The 18,412-nt window shown below is 45.8% G+C and overlaps 1 protein-coding gene across 8 annotated transcripts in view; it reads right to left on the reverse strand.

Moving 5' to 3' along the window:
- Window positions 1-1,476: 1,476 nt before the first annotated feature.
- spri (Src homology 2 domain-containing protein sprint) overlaps window positions 1,477-18,412 on the reverse strand; it is a 396,611-nt gene continuing 379,675 nt past the window's right edge. For 7 of the 8 annotated variants that reach the window (XM_086540720.1, XM_086540717.1, XM_086540718.1 and 4 more), the window contains 10 exons: window positions 11,927-12,067; window positions 11,539-11,726; window positions 11,030-11,121; window positions 8,229-10,721; window positions 6,363-6,631; window positions 5,909-6,100; window positions 5,643-5,774; window positions 5,146-5,418; window positions 4,653-4,845; window positions 1,477-4,385 (listed from right to left, as the gene is read on the reverse strand). In XM_086540720.1, coding sequence (XP_086396846.1) covers window positions 4,261-4,385; window positions 4,653-4,845; window positions 5,146-5,418; window positions 5,643-5,774; window positions 5,909-6,100; window positions 6,363-6,631; window positions 8,229-10,721; window positions 11,030-11,121; window positions 11,539-11,726; window positions 11,927-12,067 — 4,098 coding nt within the window. In that variant the 3' untranslated portion in view covers window positions 1,477-4,260. The remainder of the gene's footprint in view (window positions 4,386-4,652; window positions 4,846-5,145; window positions 5,419-5,642; window positions 5,775-5,908; window positions 6,101-6,362; window positions 6,632-8,228; window positions 10,722-11,029; window positions 11,122-11,538; window positions 11,727-11,926; window positions 12,068-18,412) is intronic. The other variant, XM_043009698.2, reaches the window with a different exon arrangement.

Genomic DNA, 18,412 nt, shown 5'->3' on the forward strand with positions numbered 1-18,412 from the left:
AAGATGCTCATTAATAGTTGCAAGGACGTGTTGATAAAGTATAGCAGGTAGGACTGTGTCTTTTTTGGGACATAAATATAAAAGACGTTCTCTGCCGACAATATCCAAGGGGAATAAAACGTCCGAATGGGGTCCTACCTAAGGATACATTTAATTGGCGTATGGATTTATGTCACTTCCAGCCATGGATTGAGGATGACTCGGTGTTGTTATGCAAGGTTGGATTCTCTATTTTATGTTTGAGTTGTTTTTGGAACTCAGTAATATAGAGAAGTTCTTTGATTACTTTAACACCAAATATAGTATTAATATATACTATTCTTTCGTAAACAGATAGAAAATTAATTTCCCTTCAAGTGATGTGTCATATGAAATCAGTAAAAGACAGGCAAATCTAAACAGGTGAAGATAAACACTGATTAAAGTATTATTTTCTCCGGTGTAGTGCAACCTCTTTTTATACCTCAAGCTATGTATTGTTTATTAAGTTTACCAATCATCAACACAGTTATTATCATCTGGTACATACATTCTTATAACGGCACATTATAATTGTTTGTTGTGCTCTGATCATGGTATTTTCTTATTGTCATATTTTCAGTTTTTTCTATTTGTTTTGTACTGAATAAAACAATGTAAATTATCGCTTTCTGTCAATGATGTTGGAATACCAGTCGTACTAGGAGACCTCGCGTGTCCTTGTGCTTACTTTGGTCACTTCATGCTCATAAACGTGGTTTTACTTTCGATGAGCCTTTCAGTGATCGTTCTGGGTTCCATTTCTATCCCTGATTTTTTCTTGTTCACATACCAGTCAGACCTGAGCTGGAGTTTCCCTTTGGATTGATATCACGTTAGGAAAATGTCTTGTTGCCAGCTCACTTGCGCTGAACAGTTCTCAGCTTACTTAACAATTTTGATTATCTGTTTGTTGTACACATTAACGTACCCTCAAGCATGAAGAATTGTATTTTTTAGAAGCAGTTTATTATATTTTTACTATATTATGAAACAATACAATTTCATTGACTGTTGCCTATTAAATGTGCTATTATTTCCGAAAGAATTCCTGTAATATACCTGCATTGTTGCAGTTGGGGTTTAGAATATGTTTTCTATCCATTCATTTCCCATTCCCATTCCTTACGATGGCATTTCACTTAAATCAATGATGAATTGTTATCGCTTATTTTCATATGAACAACTGTCACACAAAGTATATTTTGTCTAAATACACTTCTATTGAAGGCTATATTTAAACGAGAGGACTATGATTAAAGGAAATGACAATCTACTTAGCACTGAATCTGTGATCAAATATAGATTATGATAGTAAACTGAATCCTTTTTACTTAGGATCCTGAAAATACTAGGTTGCTATAATATATGTTGGCTGTTATTTAAGTAAGCTTCTAACTGTCACCTTTTTTTGCATTCTCGACTTTTTATGAAGGGACGAAGTACGGTAATAAAACCTTTTTCATCAGTGAGCATTTTTATTAACTATAGACACTTTAGAACATTTTAATCACATCATGAATTCCAATATACCGGCACATCTTCATTCACAAGATCTGGAAATAGGTTTAATAATGTTTGATATTAGTATATAAAAAGCTTTAATGCAACTACAGTTACCAAGCAATGACTAGACATTGTACACAAACATGGTTACCCGTATTTTTGATTCCTTTTGTTTTGACCTGTTTAGGAGACTTTGATTATCAAATCTGAAACACTGAGTTGGTAATTCTGCCATTCAAAGACGCTAAATAATGATACAAAAATATGACGACCAATCATCAGATACGTAAGTTACAATAGAAGATTCCAAACCAATAATACGGGTTCCCCTTACACCAACTGTAACACAGCCATTCAGCATTATTTGCAAAGGAACTGGACTATTTACAAGAAGACTGGTGAATCTTACACATAATATCAGTGTCCCTCTCTAAACTACACTGAGTGTGATATGGTTAGAGTTTATTATAAAAGTAGAAAATCATCCTCTGCAGCTTATAGAAAAAAAGACCAAAATCCCTGGTGGTAAATGCTGTGTGCCTAATAATCCAGCACTAAAGGTTAAGAAATGTGAATGGCACTGTATACATGATACGAGGTCATTTTGTGGCAATACGTATGCTTGAGTACATTAGGGGGTTCGCCCGCGGTGTCGCCTACTTCAGAGACAGTATCTTCTTGATCAGTTTGGGGGAAGCATTATCAAATAAGTGTTAAATTCTGTTAAAAAAAATTAAGATCTTGCACCATTTTATTTTGCTCTTCCGCTTCTCTCCAAAACATATTAATTAATGTGAAATGTATATAAATATAATGGTTAAGAAAGCTTCCCTCTCACCATCTGCTAATATGTACATTCAAATCGGTACGACTGAGATATCCATTACAAGCTGTTGTCTAGCCTACCAGTTCTTATCATTACCACAACACGGACCTACAGCTACCATCTTGAGCAAAACTAAGGCCTATCATCAAGGGTTACGTGAAACAGCAACTGAAGATCTAGGGAGCAACTAAGATCCGACCTCCCCTGTGGCTGGCTGTGGAAACGCTCCAATTGCTTGGTTTCGAACTCAGAGCTGCAGAATCTTTTTTTTGTGAACTTCCTTTTTTTAAATCAACTGGAATATTCTTATGTCTAGAAGACAAAAAAAAAAGAAATAGATGCAGAAGAAGAAGAGGGGAAAACCAAGATGAAAAGTAGGATGAAGATGAAGAAGAAAAAGATGACAAAAACACACAGTGCACAAATTATATTTTTAAGTTATCCTTTCACATACAAAGACCCTTATCTAGCCATATTATCATAAAAAAACAAGAAAAAAAACATTACTGAAATATCAATACTGACTTTCATGATGATTATTTTTTCTAACCAATACTGGAAATCTATATTTAAAACAGTATAATGATATTGGCGAAAGGAATAATGACCATGAACACGGCAAAAAATGATATCTGAATAGTGGAGAGAAAATGGCTTAGTCACCTTATTCACCTAATAAATGTTTCTGCCAGATCGAGAACTATACTTTGGCTTTAACAACTAAAAAGAGAGAAAAAAAAGTGATGAGATTCCAAGAAAAAACACATATGTGACATATATTAACATATTTACATTCAAAGAAGTATCAAGAAAAAATGTCATTATACAAATACAATATCAATAAATGCACATCACTATTACTCTTCCATAGTTTTTTTTTTACACATCAGAGATTTACACCCAAGGTTCACAAGGACCTGGTCTCCTCCTCCCACCTCTCTCTCTCCTCTTTCCTCTCTCCTCTTTCTTTCTCTCGGTCCTTCACCCGCTGCTAACGTGGCTTCCACCGGGACGTCGGTCGCATTTCACCTTCTAAAGGACTTGTTTCGAAACCTTTTCTGTTCTAGTCTTTCTTTTGATTATCGTATATTTGCTGGTTCTGTACTTTTAGATCCAATCAAAACCGGACTTTCTGATCCATGTTATACACAGTTTCTACGTAATGCACCCAATCTAATGAGTTGCATAACTTTTCAATAATGTTAATATATATACTCTTCTTTTTCTTCTCTTGCAACGGAATTCATGTATGATTTCGTTATACTTTCTCTAATTTCAGAGGCCACTTAACAAAAGTGAGACAAAGAGAGCCATCTTAAATATAAAAAACAAAAAACAAAACTGCCATGGACCTACTGCACATAACTAACCTGCAGACAGCTCTAACATGCTATATTTACACATACTTGTGTCTCGAGAAAGTGATGCAATATTAGCCATGGAGAAAAAATGGTACAGGAAAATACAAAATGACAATTTACGACATAACAATAAACCTCATAGACGTAATATGTATATGATGTGTATCATTAATTTTCTATTGCTCACAAAAGCTCACATATCCAGTATCCAAAGCTGTTATGTAATTTACAGCATTTTATATGTTACAAGCATATTGTCCCTGTTGAATGCCCTTCTTCTGTTACGTATGTGTTAATGGCTTGAGTACAGTATTACTTCATAAGTACATAACATAATTAATCAAATATACAATATAAATACCTTCAATAACGAGAATGAGTGACCTCTGAATATATGCTCGGTCTAGTTTGCCCTAATTCCTTTACCGTTGCCGATACAAAAATGCTAGCGAAAAATCACGAGCAATGGCAGCATCTTTAACTCTTCCCTTTTGATATGACTGCATCTCCCTTCTTGGTTCCTTCCCCGAGATCGCGTCCAGTGGTCCATCACGAGAGGAAGGGCCACGCGATCTTGGCGTCAATGCGCTTGAAGGCGAAGGTACAGTGGAAGCCATGCGTGGTGAGGTCCGACTTCACCTTGTGAGGACACTCGTTGTCAGCCAGCAAGCTCTCTGCAATAGGGGACATTGTTGTCAAATTCATGCCGAATGTTATGGAGATCCCTATTATGAATTGCTATTTAAAAAATAATATATACACTAATTATTGTGGGAATTAATACTACAGCGTCAACATATCCATTTGATCAGATTAATGATGTAATCTCTCGTAAACGGAGTCCTTATAGAGGGAGACTCCAATATACTAAACTAAACTTCCAATGTCCACTACAAACTCCCATTACTTTTCACCAGTTCACAATCAACCCCCGAACCCACCTAAGCCATCGACCAGCTTGTACAGGCCGTAATCCTGAGGGTTCGTGACTCGCAGCTTGTGGGCCATCATCTTGCACACCTCGCGCGTGGTCGTGCCGGGCCGGATGGGCAGCGTGCGGGTCACGATGCTGCCGTTCTTCTCGTCGGGGATCACGATCTTCATCACGCCTTCGTCTGACACCACGGACAAATCCTGCAGGAGGGGGGAGGCTTAGTGCTGGGCAGAACGCCGGCCAATTTGTTTAGTCTTTTGCAGATTGTAGCAAGTAAAAAAGAAAAAAAAAGCAAAGAAAAGCAGCCTCATGCAAAATAATAATAAAATAATGCGCTGAATAAAATACGAAAATATTAATAGAAAGAAAAATAAATATCAATAAAATATCAATTAAAAATCTAAAAAAACATATACATCAAATGAATAATAAGAAAGTCTAAATAAATAGCAAGAGACAAAATGCAAAAATAAAAAATAAAATAAAGAAAATCGCAATACCTGATGAGCATAATCTACCTGTTTAACAGAATCGAGACTGTTTCCAGGTGATGACTCCGGCGAGGGCGTGAAGTTCTTGAGGGCATGGATGGCCGAGTGGAATGCCTGAAGGTAGTACGAGGCTTCCCCCGAGGACGCGTTCGGCAGCAGGAGGGTCATGTACTCGGCCTCGACTTCTGCGGAGACGAGGCCGGACTGACTCAGGACCCACTTGATCATGGGGACGAGGTCGTCGGCGTCGCCGGAGACACGGGCGTCTCGGTTCTCGTACATCTGGAAGGTTCAGAAGCATTACTGGATCGGAACTGAGGGTCTGGGCGCTGTGGTCTCAGCAGCTGGGTCGAGATATTCAAGAAAACCAACCAGTTTAAATAGTTCACTAAATTCATCGAGGTACAATAGTGTCAAGTCTAGTTTAACGATATGAGAAACGTTTCTATCGCTCCTTGCAATCCAATAATTTGTTCCATTTTGAAGGGATATCAGATGTTACTTACAGCTTGGTATATATGTGAGATTGTGGCCAGCAGGTATTCCAGCTTCTCCCTCGGGGCATACACTCTCTGCATTCTCGTCAACAAACCGCGGATAGTTTCGAGGGCTCTTCCACAAGGAGGTGATAATTCAGGCTGGGAGAGGGAAAAAAACGCTATTAAACAATACGTTTCCACGGAGAAAAGACGACTATATTTCCTGAGCAGTGGAATTTAAAGAATTTCATGCCTGGGTCATCTGAATGAAGGTCGACACCAAATCCGCTTACCCTTATCCCGAGGCGAACGTAATGCTGTGACCTTGCATATTTCATATTCGTTGCCAGAAGCTGAATCGAGCCATTTGCTGAGTACGTCTCCACGAACAGCTTGTTGATGTGATCCCACAGAGGTCGTAAGACTAGCCTTACTAGAACATCTTCCAATATGGCATCTAGATTTAGGAATTCTGTGGCTTTCAGCTGTTGAATACAAATGAAAGATTATCACTTCAGTTTCAGGGAAAAGTCCTTTGTTCGCCATTTCACAACATCATCATTATCAAATGCCAGTGTGATTGAATCAATACAGGAAACCATACACACACATCTTACGCATCAAAGAAAGCTATACTAATAATCTAATAAATGCAAGGAAATCATTCACACATCTCCAACAACAAAGATCTCCATGAACAAAAGCAAGGCGCCAATACCCTCCCTCCCTCCCTCCCGAGACACTCACGTTGCTTCGCTCCTTCTTCACAATGGCTTCGAACTCCTTCTCGCCGCTGGTGACGAGGTAATTCTTCATGCCGGACATAAACTGGCGGACATTGCGCGTGACCACCGTGGGGTCGCGTTCGGGGCTCTCCAGGGTGCACGTGATGAAGTTGCTGACCGCTCTGCTGAAGGTGGTCGAGGTGTCACTCCCGAGGCCGATGGCGTAGTCCTTGATGGCGACCCCGTTCTCCGCGTCCTGGCGGTGTCTCAGGGCGAGCAGCTGGGGCGACACTGAAACGGGAGTGGTTGTGCGAGTTAGTTTTGTGAATGGCGGGAAGGAAATAATGGGGGGGGAGGGGGGGTTTGAGGTTTACTTAATTCTTTCCGGATGCCAGTAATCTTTCCCAAATGGATGTGTTTTTTTCCTAAAATCCCATCTTCGAAAGTTTTGTCAATCTGGCTGTTGTGATATGCCATTATTTATCTGAGAAAATGGCCAAGTCAGATCTTTTCTATAAAAGAATGTAAATCAGTAAATCAAGCCATTTTAATGATTGAAGGCATCTTTTTCTTTTTTCAGATCTGCTCTACTAGCTCCGCAGGGAATGGACTTTCACACACCACACTAATAAAGGAATACACAGACGTAAACTACTACAAAAAAGAGCTGAGTATTGGAAAGAGGATGACAAATAATAAAGACTACGAGATTCTAAAGCGAGAAGGAAAGTTTGTTATGGGGTGCTGTTCGTGGGTCGTGCTGCTGTAGAAGTGTACATGACAAAATCCACTTTTTTTCTTAGTTCAAAATAGTGCAAAATTTAACACGATATTTCTTAATAAATACACCTAGTTCTATTCATTTTGCAGTTACTGCATTTCCAAAATTTAACTTTCGTAAATACAATCTGAATATTTACATATATATATATATATCTTACTGGAGAAATCATCTATCTTTATCAAATCCAGTTAAGATGATATAGAAAATTATCATGAATATGCATTTAGTCAAAATAACTTAAGTAAAAAAATATGAGCATGCATCATCAATCTATCATTTTCTTAGGTAGGTGTGTTAAAGGGGTAAAAGTTGGTAAGGAAAAATGTGTTTTTTATTAAAATAAATTTATTCTAATGTGGTGTGCATATCTAGATACCAAGTGAATTAATACAAAGCATTAGAATTTTTAACTGTTGTGTAAATTGTAAACACAAAACATGTATTAAAAATGTTGAAATTTTGACCCTCATGCAGTCTACAAACATCACTATTATCAGTGCACAGTTGTTTACATAAAGAGTACTAACATGCACATATACAATATCAACATGCAATGTGGAGAAAGACAAGATTTCAAAAGACAAAAACTTGATAGGAACACATGCAATTCGGGAATGAAGTGTGGAAAGTTAAAGCTTGAAGTACTAGAACTAATATATTAATGAGATTAACTGAGAAAACTAAAAATAATGGTGTCAGGCAGATATATAAATAAGATGTATAATCTTAACGCGATAAATTATACTCATATGCAAATGCAGTGCTACCCTCACCAACTCGAGATCAAGTATTCTCAAAATGTGCTGAATCGTGTAACTGCCTCTTCTTCTACTAGTAATGGGAATCAATTGGCTACTGAAAGGAGATCATTTCGCAACACGCTAAAAACAGGTTATCACAGATGAAGGGACATTTACAGCAAGCCTAGCCAGTGTACAAAGATTTATCTAATGCTACTTCAAAAAGGGAGACAGACTCGAAGCAATCCATGTTGCTAAATGCATTACAGGAAGTTATTGAACCATCTTCCGACTGTTCTACGTAAGTTCCTGCCCAACCCGGCGCGAGGGGAGCTCATGCATCCTCTTGACGAGTTTGACTCACTTATTCTTGACCGGAGATGAGTGTCCAAGTTGTGGGCGTGGGCGAGGGACAGCGTCGGCACCCCTGACACAGAGGTCGTGTCGTCGTCGCTGATCACGGCTGGCTCTCCGGCGATGTGCACGATGGATTCCGTGTCCGTGATCCCCCCGCCGCCGATGTCAGAGTCCTCTGGAGGTTGCAGCGCAGGCGTGCAGGTTGGACTGCGCGGGAACTGGTCCACCGAGGAGTCGTCTTCGGAGTGCATGATCGACTCCCACTTCCGCGAGTCCCAAGGCTCGGAGAACTCCGTTCCCGAGTCGCTCACGGTCGAGGCGAAGTAGTGCGTCGGGAGAGGAGGCTGCAGGCGCTCCTCCGGGGGAATGCTGCGAAGAGGCCTGTGCTGCTGCGGCTGCTGCGGCTGCGGCTGCTGAGAAAGGGGCTTCTGCTGCTGGTGACGATCTTCACTCTTCGTGCTGGCGTGACTTCCGACGTTGTCGTATTCACTGACGCGGGTGGTGTAGCTCGGCGCCAGACTCTGGTCATCCATCAATGTCAGATCGGGGAGCTTCTCCGAGATCAGATCCTGTACCGTGCGTTCACCCGGGATGATGACGCTGTCCGACTCCCCTCCCGTGTCGCCCACCGGGAAGCGCCCCTCGCCGCCGGGGGCCTCCTCGTCATCGGAGCCCACTCCAAGGTACTCCCACGAGGAGTCCACCCGCCAGGGCGCCTCCGGAGTGCGCTCGCCGCCGTTGGGGGTCATGGCGTCCCTGCCGATTCTTGGCGGCGCGATGGGCTTGCCGCGGCCGCCTGCCCGGGAGTGGCGGCGGACGTCGTTCCGGGACTGGCCGTTGATCAGGTGGCCTGCGTTCACCTCGTTCTTCTCCACCTCCAGGTTCCGGTTCTTCTCAACCTCCACATTCTTGTTGACTGCCTCCAGGTTCCTCCCATTCTCTAGGTTTTCGATGCTCGAAGACAGAGGCAGGTCCTCATTCGAGTCGATTTTGCTCAACGAATTGCGGCTCTTGCGGGACTTCCACTGAATGTTGGAGTCCGAGTACCTGTTGGTGATTTTCCTGGTGCATTTGTTGGACGCCTTGTTGATTCTCGCCTGCGGCTGCTGCTCCCGAAGGGCGTCGGCTGGCTCCATGTAGAAGGGGCTTGGGTTTTTGCGGTAGGAATTCACCGAATCTGTGCTGGTGCCATTCAGCTTGCCGTTGTCGTAGAAGCTCTCCTCTTCCTTCTTATTCTCGGGCTCGTACGAAAACGCCACAGGTTTCGTGTTCTTGGATATTTCACTCAAGTCTCCCATAGACTTGGATATTTCGTTCCGCGGCTTGAAGGTCGACATCTTGGGCTGCGCCGACGTCGGAGTCGGAGGCAGCTCGCGCGGCGGACTCGACCACAGGTCCTCGTAGTCGCTGATCTTGTCGGCGAGGGACGAGCGGCAGTACGGCCCGTTGTTCTCCACGATGTTGGCCTCGTGGTAGTGGTTGGAGAGGCGGCGGCGGTCGCGCCTTCCGCTGCGGAGGCGCACGCGCGGCATGCCCGGGGCCTCCTCGCCCAGGGGCGTGCTTGGGGCACAGGGCGTGCACGGCGTGCTCTGGGGCGACGTGATCTGCTGGCGGATCTGCAGGTGCAGCGCGTCGCGGTGGCCGTTGAGGGTGCCGCTCTGGGTGCCGCCGTGGGTGGTGCCGTGGGTGCCGCCGGGCGACGTGGTGACGTAGAAGTTGTTGCTGCCCGTGGGCGAGATCTCCAGGCTGGCCACGTGCTGCATGCCCTGCTGGCCCTCCTCCCCGATCTGGAGCGGCAGCGCCTTCACCTGGTTCACGTTGAGGGTGAGCGTGGTGGTGACGGTGATGTTGGAGGATGAGGTCGAGGTTATGCTCGGCCGCGCCCAGCGGGGCGGCGGCACCGGAGCCTGGGCCGAGCGGGGCGTCAGGTCCTCGTTCTCACTGGAGGGCGTGCCCGCGTCGCCCATCATGGGTGGGCTGAGCCTGGTGGGGGGCGTGGGCTTGGCGGAGGGCCTGTAGGAGGCCGGGGGGCTGGCGTGGCCCTGGCGATGCGTGCCGGGCGGGCTGGAGCGCGGCGGCGGGAGCGGCTTGGCGCCCGGCGTGCCCGGCTTGAGCGGCGTCACCGGAGTGGCCGGCTGCGAGCGGAACGAGGACAGGCTCGGCTGCTCCTTGAGGATCTCCTCGAGCGGCGCCAGGTTGAGGTTGAGGGAGGAGCGGTCCCCGGGGGAGGGCACGGGGGGCGCCGGCCGGATGGGCGTGAGGGAGGACGTGGAGCCGCCGATGGAGCCGGCCAGGGAGCCCGCCAGCGAGGCGCCGCACAGTCCCTGCGTGTTGGGCGACAGCAGGCTGGAGGAGGAGATGCCCCGCGTGACGCCGCCCTTGCCGAAGCTGCTGAAGGAGAGGTCATGCGGGCGCGGCGAGGGTGTGGGAGCCACACTGCGAGGGGCATCGGCGGTCGGCGTGTTGGCGGTCGGGCTGGCCATGGGCGTGTCCCAGAACTCTGCGCGGAGGAGGAGATGGACGGTTTTGATAAGAGACACTTTGATACTGATTTGAATAATGATGCTAACGAGAAAGATAAAGATAATACTAACGATAATAATAGTGATAATATCGACAACAATAACGAGAATACAATATTACCACATACTAATTTTACTATCAGCAATGATAATAAAAACGAAAATAATAATAACAAGAATGATAACAAAGAATAAGTTCAATAGAAATAAACATGATCTCCCACACAAAAACCTCCCCCCGTGACCCCATCTTCTGACCCCCGAAAGTAAGCCCCAAAATACCGACCTTGCCCCAAGAGTGCCAGGGATGCCAGCTCGTGCCGTGTCCTGGCCTCCTGCACGGCGCGTGGCAACTTCAGCTGAACTGGCAACTCGTCACTGCAACGAAAAGGTCATGTCAACGAAGGAAAGGAATGGGAGGGGCGGGGTTAAGAAATGATGATGAGACAGGATGAGACATGTCTGCGAACTGCTATCCCTGTTGTCATTATAGTAACTTGGAAAATCTCTGTATAGGTGTTTTAAATTGCATTGAGATCAACAATACGATTGATGGAATAATTATGCGAGCGCGCATACATACATACATACATAAATACATACAAGCATACATAACACACACACACACACACACACACACACACACACACACACACACGCAAACACACACACACACACACAAACACACACACACACACCTCCCTCTCCCCAATCTCTTCCTCACACCTTCACACCTTCTCCCCTCCCTCCCTCCCTCCTTCCCTCCCTCCCTCCCTCCCTCCCTCCCTCCCTCACCAGCACTGCGAGTAGTAGGCGATGAGGGCCGGCGGGGTGTCGAAGCGGTTCTCGGAAGCCTCGAGCGAGTACGTGGCCTGGTTGTGGATCTCGATGAGGTAGTGCTGGATGTAGGGCCCTTTGTCCTGCGGGAGGCGCACGCTCAGGGCCAGGGTGTCGGGCTTGCTGCTCTGCCGGACGATGAAGTTCTGTGCGGGACCAGGGGAGAGGCTTAATGGCGAGTGATAGTGGTGCTGTCACTGAGGACAGAATCGCTGATAAGGTGGTGATTAATATCAATAATATCATTATAATAATATAACTGTAACACCTTTATTGCAATAATAATGATTCCAAAAATATCAAGAACACATCCTATGCATAGCTGTCATGAACATCCTCGACGTACCCCCTCGTCCTTGCCCTGCAGGAGATGCACGGCCCCCGAGCGCTGCAGGTCAGGCAGGAACCAGATGGGGTAAGTCTTGACCAGTCGCTCATCCAGCTGAATGTGACACGGCTCGCACTCCGACCCATCCCCGCTGCCAGTCTGAGGAGGAAAGGAGAAGCAACGAGGGTCAAGGGGACGCTCTTGGAGGCAGGTCAGAAAGGGTCATTTTGGAGTGTGAGGGATTTTGGGGCATGTACAGGTGGGATGCGAAGATGTTTCCTTATAATAAATTTTGTTTATCTGATTATTCATCATTATTTATTTTATTCGTAATGCACAGTGTTCCTTTCTTTCCTCTATTCCCTGTTCTCTCAGTTCGCATTTTATTGTCATTTACGCGTTACCTTTTTCGCTCTTGTCCCCCCCCCCTGCCCCCAAAAAAAGAGAAGAGAAAAAGCACCTCAACCTCTGTCCCTCTCCTTCGTCCCGCCGGTGACACGAGCGCCGCCAACCTTGGACGTATAAATTCCTCATAATCTAAGATATAATGAACACGTTTACGATCCTACAAACATGGTAAGGTCACTCTACCACCTAACCCTCCCTCTCCCCCTACCTGATAGTACACCCCCCCCTTACTCTATCCTCAACTAGACAGTACGCCCCCCCCCCCCAATAGCAGGACCCCCACGCCGGCCTCCTGTCAACACTTATATAAAGATGAATCACACACAAAAAAAAACACATGCGGTCAAACGAGAGACAGATGGCAAACTCAGCGAAAGAGAAGGGGTATAACCGCAGGTGACGGTCAACGACCACATGATATCGCCGGTGACCTTCCCCTCCCCCCACCCCCTCCTCCTCCCTGTCCCCCGTGCCCCCCCTTGTGATATCGTCTGACAGCAAGTCCTGTCTGATTTGGCAGACGCTCCTGGGACTCGATTTCAGACGCAGCGCGGTTGAGGAGGACGGCTGCATATTTGACTTTGTTCTTTGAGCTGTTTCTGACTCTCTATCTATTCAACTATCTATTCGTCTATCCCTATCCCCCCCCCCCCCCCACTTTTTTTTTGCTTGATCCTCCTACTCCCTCTCCCTCTTCTCCTTCCTCTCCCTTTTCCTTTTCCCTTTCTCCCTCTCCTCGCCTCACGCTTTCCTCCCTTCCCTCCCTCCCTCTCTCTCTCTCTCTCTCTCTCTCTCTCTCTCTCTCTCTCTCTCTCTCTCTCTCTCTCTCTCTCTCTCTCCCCTCTTCCTCTTCTCCCCAACCCGCGCATTGTCGGCCGCCAAGGAGTAACATTTCCTCAATTTTCCGTCGGCAAAGAAGGCGTCTAATCAGGCGGAAGGTCTTAACGACATGACGCGTTGCCGTGGCGTCGGAGGAGGGCGAAGGAGGGGGGGATGGGGGGAGGGAAAGTGGGAAGGAGAGGGGGAGAAGGGGAGAGAGAGGGAGAGAGAGAAAGGGAAAGAAGGAGAGAGGGAGAGAAAGAGAGGGAGAGGGAGGGAGGGAGGGAGGGAGGGAGGGAGAGAGAGAGCGAGAGAGCGAGAGAGCGAGAGAGAGAGAGAGAGAGAGAGAGAGAGAGAGAGAGAGAGAGAGAGAGAGAGAGAGAGAGAGAGAGAGAGAGAGAGAGAGAGAGAGAGAGAGAGAGAGAGAAGAGAGGGGGGGGGGAGAGAGAGAGAGAGAGAAGACAGGGGGGGTGGGGGTTCTGAAGATAGGCATGGGGCAAGGTGTTCACAAGGGTGGGGGGAGGCAAGAGGGACAGGGTGGTGATGAGGGGGAGGGGGCTGTGTTAGGGAACGTGCAAGGGAAGCATGGGTGAGCTGAAGGGGGGGGGGGGGGCAAGGAGGTGCAATCACCCGCAAGTAATGTGATTTGCTACATGTCCCCTCCCCCCTCCCCCCTCCCTCTCTCACAGGCCTTGTTATATGAAACACGTTTGCTTCCGAGCCATGGAATGGGAAAAGGGCGAGATGTGTGTATAAGCTTATATGTGTATATGTATACATGTATATATGTATATGTCTAATATATATATATATATATATATATATGTAAATAAACACACATACATACACAAACACACACACACATATATATATGAGTATATATGAGTGCATGTGTATGTGTGTGCGTGTGTGTGAATAATATTAATGACCAAGATAATCAAATTAATAGCAATAATAATAACAATAACAACTACAACAAAAATAATAATGATGATAAAAATAGTCCGAACAACGGTAACACTACTATCAACAACATAAACCCCCCAAAATACTGATAATAACTCACCACAATAATAACATTGATGATAAAACAAAAAGCAAAGTCTGACACTGCCGTAATTATTGCCTCTGACGTTAATTACGCAAACAGCATCCAACAACAAAAACAATCCACACAAACAGAGCCCATTTTGAATTCCCGCCACAGTGTAAACCTCCAGATGTCTTCCTGTGTCTTCCTCGACTGCCAGTTTCTCTCCGTTCACAAACTTCATCCTATTAACACACTTCATAAGGGAAGAATTCGGGAAAAAATCGGGAGCTTTCGTATTGACATTCGTGACGAGGAACTTTCACACTCAATCCCACGGCGTCACTGCGGCAAACATCGTGTGAAAAGAATCCCCGCGTCCATTCTGGTATTGCAATTGCGTTGCATTCAACTCGAGTCCTTAATAAGAGAGATTCCACTTTCGCGCAAGCGGCTGTGTTCGTCATGTTTGCACCTCGGAGATTTGAATGCCAGTCAGGGCACAGTAGTGATCCTAATTCCCACCTTCTTTTATTTTCGAGGGGTGACTTTGCAAGATCCGGTCGTGACCAACTGGTCGTATTCAAACTGCGTAGTGCTTGCGATTTAAACATTTCGATAGATCTCATTTTTTCTCCGAACATTTCACGATATTGGCAATTCACGGCAACTGCTAACTAATACAACACTTACATAAGGGACTTGAGCCGTCCCACGCAAACATTTACAAGAAGAGCGACGCCCTTTACAGAGAGTGTTTTGAATGCAGATGCACTTCGCCCGAAGCTGTCTGACCCACTGCCATATCGCTTCACATTTTCTCGGTCTTCAAAACACTCTTCAAACTACACCACGACGGAACGACCGACGACCCGTTAACTGCATTCCACCGTGGCATCTGACCTCTACCGCTGACCCTTCCTTCCCCTTCTAAATCCACCCACCCACCCCTATCTTGGCCATACCCCCCACCCCCACCCCCTCCCCACGACGCCATTCAAGGTCTTCTGCCCGAATCTCGAGGTCGAGGCTACACAGCATCCGCGCGGGCGAGATGAGAAAGATAATCTTAAAAAAGGAAACTCCACCTGGCGAGACGGAAAGGCGTTCCTCCCGCCCGGTCGCGTCGACACGAAAGAGAAAATCACGGACAGCGTACAGGTTCAGCAAGAAGTCGAGTCATCGCCCCGGACTCTTGCTTACGGGAAGAGAGAAAGAGAGACTTTGAAGAGAGAGAGAGAGAGAGAGAGAGAGAGAGAGAGAGAGAGAGAGAGAGAGAGAGAGAGAGAGAGAGAGAGAGAGAGAGAGAGAGAGAGAGAGAGAGAGAGAGGGGGGGGGGAGAGAGAGAAGGGGGGAAGAGAGAGGAGAGGAGAGAGAGAGAGGAGAGAAAGAAGAGAGAAAGAAGAGAGAGAGAAAGAGAGAGAGAGAGAGAGAGAAAAGGTGTGAGTCATCCGCCAAACATGGAGGCTAATGACGGCCGGACCATCCGTGCGAGGTACAACTGGCACCTGGTGACCATACCCGGTACAAAGTCTGGCACTCGGGTCTACCAACTGCCCACGACACGCAAGGGCAAGGGCAAGCAGGGAAGAGCGCCCGTAGCAAGCAAGGGCGTGAGTTCGAGACATGTGCGCTGACTTGGCCGAGGGAAAGACTTGTCCTGGAATGCGCCTGCCATCTGGTGTCCTCAATGACACCTCCAACTGTGATCTATCTTCGTCCATCTTTTGCTTGGTGCGTGGCACTGTTGATTCACTGTCACGACAAATTCATGAGATAGTGCACCCCGTTACGCAATATTTTCTAATGGAAGGATAAGCTTTAAACCGGATTTTCGGCAACACTTTTTTCACCCAAGCGATCAGATATCTCGAAAATTTCCGAAAAAAAGAATTAACTGTAAACGCATTGGATATGACAACAACGATACATTCCCCTTATTGCGCAAAATCACCTCTCCTTTGTCTACCGAATGCAGACCTTGAATAGCCAAAGACCTCAGATCCTTTTACCACACAGACATAGACACATACAAACACACAACACAAACTCATAAATGTCCAAATATAACGAAAGACACACAGCGGCACACATACACAAATTCATAGATACCAGAATATAACTAAAGACCCCAAATCCTTTACTATACACATACACACACACACACACACACACACACACACACACACACACAAACTCATAAATACCAGACTATACAACCAAAGACCCCAAATCCTTTAACCACAGAGACACACACAAACATACAAACTCATAAATACCCTAACATAACGGCGGGAAAATGGAGCCTCATCGAAAACCTCTGATAAGAATCTCCGCAACCTCTCGGCACTCAGTATGTAACCGACTCCCTGACCTCAACACATCCACCGCGCCGGGTTGTCACTCCTTATTAAACCCTTAAGCCCTTGCATCCCAGCCACTCTGACATTGTGACCTCAACTCCCACTCGCTTGACCTTTCTCGGTGAACTCGGCAGGGGGGGAAGGGTGGAGGGTGAGGGGGAGAGGGGAAGAGGAAAGAGGAAGGAAGGAGGAGGGCGGAGGGAGATGGGAGGTGGAGAAGGGATAAGGAAGGAGGGAAACAGAGGGATAAAGAAGGAGGGAGCGAGGGACATTATATATACATGTGTGTGTATATATATGTATATATATATATATATATATATATATATATATATATATATATATATATATATAATATATATATATATGTATATATATTATATATATATATATATATTATATGTATATATATATATAAATATATATATACACATCAATATATATATATACCGTATATATGTATATATATATGTATATATATATATATATATGTATATGTGTATATATATATATATATATATATACATATATATATAATATATATATATCTATATATATGTATATATTATATATACACAAAGAGGGGGAGGGAGAGGGAGAGGGAGAGAGAAGAGAGAGGAGAGAGAAGAGAGAGAGAGGAGAGGAGAGAGAAGAGAGAGAGAGAGAGAGAAAGAGAGAGAGGGAGAGAGAGAGAGAGAGAGAGAGAGAGAGAGAGAGAGAGGGGAGAGAGAGAGAGGGAGAGAGAGAGAGAGAGATGGAGAGAGGGAGGGAGAGACGGAGAGAGAGGTAGAGACAGAGAGATAGAGATGGAGGGAGAAAGAGGGAGAGAGGGAGAGAGAGGGAGGGAGGGAGAGGGAGAGAGAGAGAGAGAGAGAGAGAGAGAGAGAGAGAGAGAGAGAGAGAGAGAGAGAGAGAGAGAGAGAGAGAGAGAGAGAGAGAGAGAGAGAGAGAGAGAGAGAGATGACAGGTGACACAAAGCACTGAATCCTATATCAGCACCATGAATTTCAAGTGCAGACATAATTCCAGTGTCGAACACCGAAAACAGGAAATGCCAAAAGCTAACCTATCGGCGCCTGACACTTGCAAATATCAACATCACCCAAAGCCGCAGAATGCACGCCTGCACACAATCCTCAGACTTCACAGAGAGGCAATAAAATATTCAAATCCCGCTTCTTCAGTACTAATACCCCTCACTAACACCTACACGGTCCACGCCCACGCACAGCACGCAATCGCACACACACGGACAAACACATACCGACCCCCCTCCCCCCCAAAACCCACCCGTGGCTTTTTTGCACTTCCTCGGCGTTCACTCTCACTCAAAACGGCACTGAGCGCGAACGGTTTAAAGAAAGCAACAGGAAGAACGACAGGTGTGTACCGTAGCGGAGACGAGATAGCCGCTGCCGAGACCCCGTGGAGCAGAGGTTGAGCGTAAACAGCGCTGTGTATTGGTCGGCGGGCGAGCGAGCGAGCGGGCGAGCGGCTGGGCGGAGGGGCCGGACGAGAACTGTCGCTGCTTCCACTGCCAACTAACTCGTTTTTTCGTTTCTTTTCTCTTTTTTGAGTGTTCTCTCTCTTTCTCTCTCACTCTCACCCCGTCACTGCCACTGCCTGTCTGCCTCCCTTTCTGTCTGTCTGTCTATCTGTCTCTCTATTTCCCTCTCTCTCTCCCTCTTAACTCTCTCTCTCCCTCTAACTCTAACTCTAATTCTGTGATATTAATTATGAGTCACCAGAACTGCTTAAAGCAGCGTCATCTACACTGAAGAATAATAAGAAAAACAAAGTGAATTAACTAGCGCGATGCCAGTGAAAAAAATAAGTGAAAAAAAAACGAAAATAAAAAGAGGGAAAAGACGACAGACGGAAAAA

Source organism: Penaeus japonicus, unplaced genomic scaffold (assembly GCF_977035675.1).
Source record: "Penaeus japonicus unplaced genomic scaffold, GWHDUDI00000001_assembly GWHDUDI00000010, whole genome shotgun sequence".
NCBI lineage: Eukaryota > Metazoa > Arthropoda > Malacostraca > Decapoda > Penaeidae > Penaeus > Penaeus japonicus.